The sequence below is a fragment of the Pollachius pollachius genome (assembly GCF_949987615.1).
Source record: "Pollachius pollachius genome assembly, chromosome: 15".
Classification (NCBI taxonomy): domain Eukaryota; kingdom Metazoa; phylum Chordata; class Actinopteri; order Gadiformes; family Gadidae; genus Pollachius; species Pollachius pollachius.
Window position 1 is genome coordinate 21936366 of NC_136948.1, and position 10910 is coordinate 21947275.

A 10910-nucleotide genomic window follows, 5' to 3' on the forward strand; every position below is an offset into this window, starting at 1 on the left:
GTCTTCGAAAACAACATCAAGACCTTTACCAAAATCCTGGACAGCCTATTGGATGGCTATGACAACAGACTCAGACCTGGCCTGGGAGGTGAGACATAAAAACCTGCAGTCCAATGACAGTAACTTGCAGCATTGAGTTAGTCTCATAATCCATTCATCGTCTAATGGCTCAAAGCCTAAACCTTATGTGTGTAGCCTCAATCTCATCTCATTTGACACGCTAACACAAACGTAATGAAAAAAAAGTATTCAAATGTGTTTTATCCTTCAAAAGACAGAAGCTCCATGTTTTCAATGTGTTTCAAATTAAGAACCTCTCTTTTTTAATCATTTTTAATGAGGTAGAGCTTTGGCAATATTGACTAAGAGGTTCAAAATAGATGATGTTCTAAGGTGATACAATTAACATAAATGTATATGTCCTGGACGTATATATGCAGAATTTCACTACATCGTCTCTCCTAATATGATTTTTTGAAGATTACAATAATTATAGGTCCTTAAACCTGCTGTATGGGAAATTTCAAGGGTTTGGAAGAGAGACGGAGAGAGCATAAAAAAGCATAAAATACTCCCTGCCTCTCCGCTTCCTCTAATTCTATATTTCACCACCATTGAGAAGTGATGCATTTCATGCATCTGTTATTGATAGGCAGATGGATTCCCTATATTTATCCCTATATTCTCTGAAAGCTTTTTGATATTAATTAGTTTTCATTACATCTTACATCACACATACATGTTGACCTTAACCTTCTTTATTAAAACATTTGAAATACTTCTCATAATGCATTTGACTAAATTCTAAGTTTCATCCAAAATATTTTCTTCATCGTTTCATAGAGCGGGTTACTGAGGTGAAGACAAACATCTACGTCACCAGCTTTGGTCCAGTCTCCGACACCGACATGGTAAGTGCCATTAAAAGCCTTTTTCATTTTATATCGCTCACATAGTAGGCCCATTATGTATTATTAGCAATAAGTATTTGGAAGAAGCAAAATGGTACACTTTACAATAAGGGTACAATAATTAGCCATTAATTAACATTAGCTAATGGAGTAATAAGCATTTGTGTATACCATTAGCATAATGTAAGGTAGGGTTCTCCTATTTGTAGTTTGGTTTCAGGGTTTGGGTTTTGGTTTAAGTGTTTGGTTTGAGGCTTAGAGTTTACTATTTCATTCAGTATTAGGATTTTGGCTTTCGGCTCTAAGGTTTGGTTTCAGTGTAATTTGTTCCTATTTTGGTTCAACACACTCACTCCGAGAACGTCAAATACCCACCGTTGGCAAGGGCACTTTAGCGTCAGTCGCTGACGGGAAAGACATCCTTCTGCGGCGTCTGCAGACGGAGAGGGGGTTCAATTCACTACAATGTAATCAAGGTTCTAAATTAACTTTCCAAAGTTACCAGCCAATCAGAATTTCCACTAGCCAAATTTTAATTTTGATTTAATCCTGAAGCTCTCCTGATGACTCCGGGCACTCTCATGGTCCTTTACAGCCTCGACTTTAAAATGATTCGTTCCCACCACTAGTTTGTTTCGTTTTTTTCTTTTGCGTACATGCGGCAGTCTTTACAAAACATGACGACATTTTCGTGATCAAACACAAGCCATTCACGAAACGTCAGCCATTTGGCGTTGAACTTTCATTTTTTTGTTTCGCACGCATTGTTGTTTATATTCTCAATCTCATCCCCTGCCTCCTTCCTCTTCTCGCCCGCTCCTTCCTATTTTCTGCTCCGTTCATTAATTAGGTGAGTGCTGCATTCAGCGCTCAACTATTTTTCTTCATAAGTTTTCTTCTTTCTTTCTTTCCTCTTTATTATTCTCTACAAATTTTGGGACCTATCTCCTTCCTCAATTTTTCACCTAGAGACACCATTCAAATTTTAAAATGTTCAGAATAGCTTGGAATCGCGCGCATCTTTTCAGATTTTTTAAATATTTTATACTTTTTAAAATATTCTACTTTTATAATACTATCTTTTTTTTAACATGGGAGTCAATGGGAGGGCTGCTTCACATCTTCACGCACAGTGTTTGGTTTGTTTACAGCCTGCGTGCAACCTGATTCCCTGAGCGATTGGTTATGGCAGATCCAGAGTGGCACTGGGCAGATCCAATAGTTTTAAACTTCAACAGACACCTGCCTTCAAGTCAGTTAACGTTTGTCAATTGAGTATGTCCAGACGCTCACTACGAGAGTCTGGTAGGACCAGGCTACATTTGGCGGGTTGGCGGGTGTTAATTTAGTACCCTGAATGTAATGCCATCCCCAGCTGGTTTGGTTCTTGCAGCAGTAAAGGTGGTTTTAAGGGTGGGAGATCCAGGGTAGGACAGGAGAGCTTTGTGGGCCTCATGCTTGGTTTTTAGGTGTGACTGTATCTCGGCTGAGTTACAGTCACACCAGTCCTGGTGACGTTTCCTTGACTGACTGAGCACCTCTATGGCTGCTCTGTGAATAGCCTGGCGCAGGGCTGGCCAGTCGGCTGAAACCTCCGGGATCTTATAGAGGTTTTCAGCAAGGAGCCGTCGAAGGTTGTCTTTGGTGGTGGGGCTGTTCAGCGCTGTACGGTTGAGTATCTTGTTTGGAGCTGTCCCCGGGCCACGGGGCTGAATGCTAATGAGTAGTTTGGATCTGACCATGAGGTGGTCAGTCCAGCACTCATAACACGGGTGGTGAGGACATCTTTTCTGTCCTTTTGACGGAAAATCCCATAGTCAAGGAGATGCCAATGTTTTGAGCGGGGGTGCTGCCAGGTGGTCTTAAGCCTGTTCTTCATCTGGGAGATGGTGTTGGTAATGACCAGCTGGTGCTCTGCACAGAGGGAGAGGAGTCTGAGCCCATTGTGGTTCATCTTCCCCACTCCTTGCTGGCCAATGACCAGGTGCTCCGTGCCCACTCTAGCATTGAAATCTCCCATAAGTATGAGCCTGTCCGTAACCGGAGTTTTCTGTAATATGGCATCAAGAGCTCTGTTTTAATCCTCTGATGTTATGCTCGGCATCAAGAGTTGGTGCATATGCACTGATGAGGGTGGCAAAGCGGTCCTTTGCCAGGGGAATGCGCCATGTCATCAGTCGTTCATTGAAGCCGATGGGGGATTCCGGAATGCGCTGCAGCAGTTTAGACTTCACAGCAAATCCAACTCCATGATTACGGCGAGTGCCTTTGGGGACCCCCTTCCAGAGGAAGGTGTACCCAGCACCATCCTCTGACAGGGAGTCCTCTCCATGTAGTCTTGTCTGGCTGAGAGCTGCTATGTCAATGTCGTATCTTGCAAGCTCCAGGGCCACCAGTGCTGTCCTGCGGTGGGGCCTGTCAGGAGTTCCAGCCAGGTCCAGCAGTGTGCGAACGTTCCACGAAGCAATGCCTAGCTTATTTTTATCTTTTATTTTTCGACCGCAAGGGGGGATGCTCCGACGGTTGCGGCTTACCGTCCGGAGTATGGGGAGCAGACAATTTTTGGACCAACTTTTCTAGGTTCTTCCCCATCTCGGGGGGAGCAGTGTGGGGCTGCTCAGTCGCAATGGAAGCTGCCGAAAAGACACGCTGCTCCATCCCAGTCTTAACGACCATCACTCCATTGCTGCCTGTGTGCATGGTTTAGCTAGATACTCCCAGCCACATCCTTGGCCTGTACCCACCACCATTCCACAATGCCACAGGACTTCTTTTGGGGGGGGGGAGCAAGAAGCTTGCACATAGGTGAGGACCATCTTCACACCTACCAGATGGACCTCCAGTGGCATGAGGGAACCCATGACTACCTTCGTCTGGCAGGAGTTGCAGGGGGCTGCCGGTGGTCCGGTCAGTTGGACTCTGCCTGTGCCTGTCCCCAGGTGCAGGTTTGTTTTCGGGGTTTGCTCCCCTAGCCACTGTACCCTCCCGAGTTAACCCACGTGGCTATGGGGTTGCCTTCTTCCGCCTTCCCAGCCGTTGTGGTGGTTCTCACACCGACCATCTTCCGCCTGCTCCGCCGTTGGGGTCTTCACTATTTACCCAAGTTGGGGCTATTTACCCATAACTGGGACAGCGGTTGACGGGCAACAGGGCATTTCCACTCACCGATGGGCCTGCATGCCACGTCTCTGGGGCCCACTGCTCCTCCGAGATCCTGTACAACATAGCCTGGGACCGCAAGGGACCAGTTACCATGTGTGCCACGGGGAGGCGTGTACGAGATCTGGGCAGTGGAGAGGCTATGTACCGGCTGAGGAGACTTACGCACTTGGCTACTCTTTTCGCCTTTGGCAGTAGCTGAAAGCAGAGAGTAGCAAGCAGCATCCAGCGTGCACTAACTACAAGCACTGCTACTCCAACACTACTGCACAGACGCATCACACGCCCTGTGTGTGTGTGTGAACACGCATGACACACACACAGACACACACACACACACACACACACTTTTGTGTGGATGTATATGTATATATGCATGGTTTTAGTCAAATAAACCTGTACCCATCATAACACACATGCATGCACACACATACAGGAGTCTATATATCTCTATGCTATTTGTGTTTCAATCTTTGCATTTGATGGCTTTTTGTACTCTTCCTGGTCATACCCATCTTCTATTTCCACATCTACTCGTTTACTTTAGCTCACCATAAAAGCTTTTTCATAGCACATTCTCTAAGCCCAGCACTTTGCACACCCTCAAATATTAATCCATACAGTAACTAAGGGCAATGAGGAACAGGGTCAGATATGTGTCCTTGTTCCAGCCACCTAGCCTTCAAAGAATAGAAAGGACCAAGATAGATGGACCTCTGCATAATGGATGGTGCACCTTTTAGCAGGTAGCATCGCATCATTTCTTTTGAGGACCCTTTTCTGTGTCTTTCTTCTCCACTATTTGAGTTGTTACGCCCTCACTTGATTGTCGCCACACGCACAGATGGACACACACACAAACACACTCTTGTATATTTATAATTTGTATTAGCAATTACATTTTTAGCATTAACATATGCAGACACACATTAGCCAAAGAGGAACATAGAAGATGGGCATCGGTATTTTGAGTAACAATAAAATATCTCTTAGAGGGAGTTGACTGTTTTCATCATGAGGATACTTTCACTCTCTATGCTGACCAGGAGTACACAGTAGATGTGTTCCTCACCAGGAGTACACAGTAGATGTGTCCCTCTCTCCATTCTGACCAGGAGTACACAGTAGATGTGTCCTTCTCTCCGTTCTGACCAGGAGTACACAGTAGATGTGTTCCTGACCAGGAGTACACAGTAGATGTGTCCTTCTCTCCGTTCTGACCAGGATTACACAGTAGATGTGTTCCTGACCAGGAGTAAACAGTAGATGTGTTCTTCTCTCCTGACCAGGAGTACACAGTAGATGTGTCCTTCTCTCCGTTCTGACCAGGAGTACACAGTAGATGTGTCCTTCTCTCCGTTCTGACCAGGAGTACACAGTAGATGTGTTCCTCTCTCCGTTCTGACCAGGAGTACACAGTAGATGTGTCCTTCTCTCCATTCTGACCAGGAGTACACAGTAGATGTATTCCTGACCAGGAGTACACAGTAGATGTGTTCCTGACCAGGAGTACACAGTAGATGTGTTCTTCTCTCCTGACCAAGAGTACACAGTAGATGTGTCCTTCTCTCCTGACAAGGAGTACACGGTAGATGTGTCCTTCTCTCCGTTCTGACCAGGAGTACACAGTAGATGTGTCCTTCTCTCCGTTCTGACCAGGAGTACACAGTAGATGTGTCCTTCTCTCCTGACCAGGAGTACACAGTAGATGTGTCCTTCTCTCCGTTCTGACCAGGAGTACACAGTAGATGTGTTCTTCCGCCAGAGCTGGAAGGACCAGAGGCTCCGGTTCCACGGGCCGATGGACATCCTGCGCCTCAACAACCTTATGGCCAGCAAGATCTGGATCCCTGATACCTTCTTCCACAATGGCAAAAAGTCTGTGGCCCACAACATGACCATGCCTAACAAGCTGCTGAGGATAATGGAGGATGGGACCCTGCTGTACACCATGAGGTGACGTACCTTTTGATCTCCTTTACTGTTAAAGCCGCTATAGGTAAGATGGAGAGTTCTCAATGGCTCCCTAGATTTGGAGCCATTGAGAAGTCTTGCATTCATGCACCTGTGATTTCCAGGCAAGAATGATTTGCAACCATGACAGAAGAGATGCCCTGATTGGTCAGAAATGAGTGGTCTAAAATCTTAACTTGCTCTTTTAGAGGTAGGTAGGCACAGTCAATATGCAAGATGGTTTTGGCTTGGTTATTTGAGTTAATTGTTTATTATCTGTTTTCATTTCGTAAAAACATATTTTGCTTTTGACATGCTAGGGATGCCGTATTTGGGTTGAAGAAGCGTGGAGCCACAGCTGAATAGGACAGGAAGCGGTATAGTTTTTTGTACACCCTTGACCACATCAACCTGATCCCTGAGAACTTGTTCAGCTAGTTAAGTGTTTCCCCATACTTTTGGGCATATCTTATGGAATTCTGGCTCGGGGAAACCGAAATGGTGCCCATATGACACACCGCTGCTTTAGAATAACATATTTCACATATATTTGCTAGATTATAAGCCTGTATGTTAAAAATACAGCTTATCATTCTCACACTGTTCATTTCTACAAAAAGGGAAAAGTCTAAAAAGCATTGAGAGTAGAAAGATTGCTATTGGGGGGGGTTGAAGGGATCCTTTTAGGATTTCTCTGTGAATGTGTGGGCATCATGTTTTGTTATCTATTAGGTTAACTGTTCAGGCTGAGTGTCCCATGCACCTTGAAGACTTCCCAATGGACTCTCACTCATGTCCACTCAAGTTTGGCAGCTGTAAGACTTGATTCAACGTTTTCAATAATACATTTCCCATACCTTTTCATACTGTGGTACTTTTGCCTTTCCATCGCTAATTTGGTTCTTCAAATGAATCAACAAGAGAAAAAACTAAATACCACAGTTCATCATTGTAGCAGATGTCCATTCCTACACTCAACCTAGGTGGCTATCATACTCCACCTAGGGGACTTATTTTTATGAAGGTATTATTGTAGGAGAAGTCTTAAGCACCTGTAACTGCAGATTTTGAAGGCGTATACTAAAGTCACAGTAAATCTGAAGTCGTAAATATTTATTTTGCATGTGTACTCTAAAGTCGCAAATGTGTAACAGTACATTTTAAGTCGTAAATATTTTTTCTACCATTGTAAACACAAAATAGGGTCTACGACTTCACAAGTCTGTGTTACAGGTGCACAAATCCTTTTGCTGCAATCATTGCAGCACAGTTGGTGCAAAACACATTCGCACACCCGTGTTTCATAATCTGAGAACATGCCCAAAATGTGTGCATTCGTGAACCCAAATGTGAACTAATGCATCAGAAGTTGCACACCTTTGAAATATTTCCTCACGAATTAAATGATATAGATCGCTATGTTCAATGAGCATTTTAATGAGCAAGCACAAGTCCATCGATACAGCTTTTCGAATCTGCTGCTACGAGTCTCACCTGTTGTTTTTCTTGCGGATACTTTTACAACACGTCTATGTGGTACACGTGTAGCAAAAGTGATTCGTATCCGTCTGAAGCAGAGCGTCCGTGGGCGGGACAAAATTGCAGCATTAACCAATGAAAGTCGCCGGCAGGGGGTGCATTTTTCAAACTACTCTGGGACCATCCAAGCATTTCATTGGTTACGTGTAGTAACTGTAACCACTGCTGCAATACTACCTGCAAAAAAAAACACAGCTGTGACTTGCAGGAGCAGATTCAAGCAGTTGTAATGATGGACATGTGCTCGCTCATTAAAATGCTGAATCAACATAGCGTTCTATAGCATTTTATTTGTGAGGAAAAATTTCACAGATGTGCAACTTCTGATGCATTAGTTCACATTTGGGTTTACGAATACGCACATTTTGGGCATGTTCTCAGATTATGAAACACGGGTGTTCGAATGTGTTTCGCACCAACTGCGCTGCAATGATTGTAGCAAAAGGATTTGCTACAAGTCTGTAACACAGACTTGTGAACTCGTAGACCCTATTTTGTGTTTACAATGGTAGAAAAAATATTCACGACTTCAAATGTACTGTTACACATTTGTGACTTTAGAGTACACATACAAAATAAATATTTACGACTTCAAATTTACTGTGACTTTAGTGTACGCATTCAAAATCTGCAGTTACAGGTGCTTAAGACTTTTGCTACAATAATACCTTCAGACCGAGGACATAGGGCATTGGAGTTAGAAATCTGGTTTATTTCAAAGGTTGGTGTGAGGAGTTCGCTGGGTTAACAGATGTGCAGCCTCACCCAGCCCCAGAGTCCAATTAGACTTGGCCAGGTGAGGCTGCTGAAACCAGCCATCATCCACACACACACTGCCACCGTCATCTTATCATCCAACCAGTACTTTAGCTAGATATTACTAAAAGAGATTGAGCAGTTTGTTTCCTACAGTATTTGCTGTCAGCTGATGATGTCCGACCTGATGGTCCTGTTTCAGATGCCTACACCCGGGCAGAGGTTACTTACCTCTGGACCCGGAACGCCTCAGAGTCCGTGGAGGTGGCCCCCGATGGATCCAGGCTTAACCAGTACGACCTGGTGGGCCAGACCGTGGGACAGGAGACCATCAGGTCCAGCACTGGTGTGGACCACAGCTCTACTAACCACTGCCCTTGTTCTTGACATTGTTCTGCACTTATTCCTCACATGCAACATCGTTTGTAAAAGCTGTTGATTGCCGTGTATGGATATATTCCACCTGAAAAATTATTTTATATTATTAATTATTTTTTATTATTATTCTACGTAAAATATGTCTATGCTCTTTAATCTATTTAAATACCCATGGGGAACTTTTGCCTGTTTTCTTTTATTGTCCTTAGGTGAATACATTGTCATGACTGCCCACTTCCATTTAAAAAGAAAGATTGGCTACTTTGTGATTCAAACATATCTACCTTGTATCATGACGGTGATCCTCTCCCAAGTCTCCTTCTGGCTCAACAGGGAATCTGTACCAGCAAGAACTGTCTTTGGTAAGAATAACTACTCTTTGGAACTGTGGATGTGCTATTTTTACATTAAAAAAACATTCTTATTTTGTGACACTGCAACACTGTTTTCTTAAATGAATAGTGGCTTCCAGTTTCTCTGTCAAGACAAATCACAAATGTTCCTAATTTAGCTTTCTATAATTCACATGCATACTCAAAAAAAGGAAAAAGGTTCTGAGTGACTCTGAAGGCTGCTGGGAAGTTAATTCTTCTGTCGCCAGTCTATTTTTACCAACTGAAAGTAAAGCATTGCTTGCTATGCCTCTCTCATGTGTTGCCATGGGGGCAGGTTACAAAGAAAACCAACAATTTCAATTTCTATACCAGAAAGCGATCCAAGTCATTATGTCACCAGTCAGATAGTCATTCCATTTATCCTTTTATTGTGCTACTTTAAATACTACGTTTTCACTGCAGCAGTGCACATATTTGTTTTCTTATCCTCTTCTAGTGACAGTTACTCCAGTTCTTTCCAGTGCTGTAGCAGTGTTGTGTGAAAGACAATTCCATCTGTTGTGTCTCTAAAAGGCCCCATAGTGAGCTGTTAACTAGCAGGTGAATAGCCTTCTACGGAACAAATGCCAGCGCAATTTATTGAAATTAGTATATTTACCCTAAAGTGCTCTGTGGATCAAAGCGGTCAAACATCAAAGAAATAAGCTGCTTGAGCCCAAAGCACTTGGAGTCTAAATTATTTTGCCTCATACTTGAAGCATGATGCAAAAAAAGATGGAGAACCATAATATTTTTAACTGAGTGTCTGTCTGTCTTAGTAACTATTGTTTTTTCAGCTCACATTAAAATGTATTGAATGAGTATTATTGAGATAATAATAGAGAATAAACCAATGACTAGCAGGATAATATGATCGACCAAAAATGTCTAGATTTAGATAATATTTTCTATTTCCTTCACTTCTGAACAGGTGTCACCACAGTGCTCACTATGACAACATTGAGCATCAGTACCCGCAATTCACTTCCAAAGGTGGCCTATGCCACAGCCATGGATTGGTTCATGGCCGTCTGCTATGCCTTTGTCTTCTCAGCGCTCATTGAATTTGCCACTGTGAACTACTTCACCAAACGCAGCTGGGCTTGGGATGGGAAGAGTGTGGTGAATGATAAGGTAGACCACATCACTCATCACATCACTCTAGTATATTCACTAGAGCTCTGGGAGCTGATGTCAAACAATGAGGATGCTATTCACAGAGGTGGCATGTTGCTCATCATCAAACACTCATGGATCTGCTAATTTTATGTTCCGACACACAGCACGGACAATTATCGTCACTACCCTTCTACTGGTACATAAAAGTTGCAGATCGATAAAAATACACCTGTCGTTGCTCTACGAAGACACCAACGTGAGAAGGGTCGATTCATCCAGAATCCTTTTACAGTGCTTCTATTGTTCCACTTTTTTTAAAAGGAAGAATTTTCTTACCCCAAAAGGATCCTCAAAGAAATGAACCTTCATGTGAGTAACTTTTCTTCTTGTTTTCGTTTTACGTTCACAGAAGAAGGAAGCTGCCGACACATTGAAGAAGAACGATGCTTATGCTGTGGCTGTGGCCAACTCCTCCCCCCACAACACTAAGGACTCCCCATTGTCCACCATCTCCACGGCCGCCACCATGGACCCCTTCGGCGTCGGGGGGAGAGCAGCGGTCCAGCCTGAGCAGAACAAGAAGACCTTCAACAGTGTCAGCAGAATTGACCGCATGTCCCGCATCTTGTTCCCCGTTCTGTTCTGGGGCTTCAACATGGTCTACTGGGCAACGTATCTCAACAGAGATCCGGCTTTCAAAGATAAGGAGCCTTCCTCATGA

The 10910-nt window shown here is 43.7% G+C and overlaps 1 protein-coding gene across 1 annotated transcript; it reads left to right on the forward strand.

Annotated features, from left to right (window-relative positions):
* Positions 1–15: 15 nt before the first annotated feature.
* On the forward strand, positions 16–10910 carry gabra2a (gamma-aminobutyric acid type A receptor subunit alpha2a; the record flags this gene model as incomplete). Its single annotated transcript, XM_079752760.1, has 8 exons — positions 16–88; positions 844–911; positions 5806–6026; positions 6756–6838; positions 8521–8664; positions 8906–9058; positions 10002–10204; positions 10599–10910. Exons 2-8 carry the CDS (start codon positions 909–911, stop codon positions 10908–10910), a joined length of 1119 nt encoding a protein of 372 aa, XP_079608886.1. The 5' UTR covers positions 16–88; positions 844–908.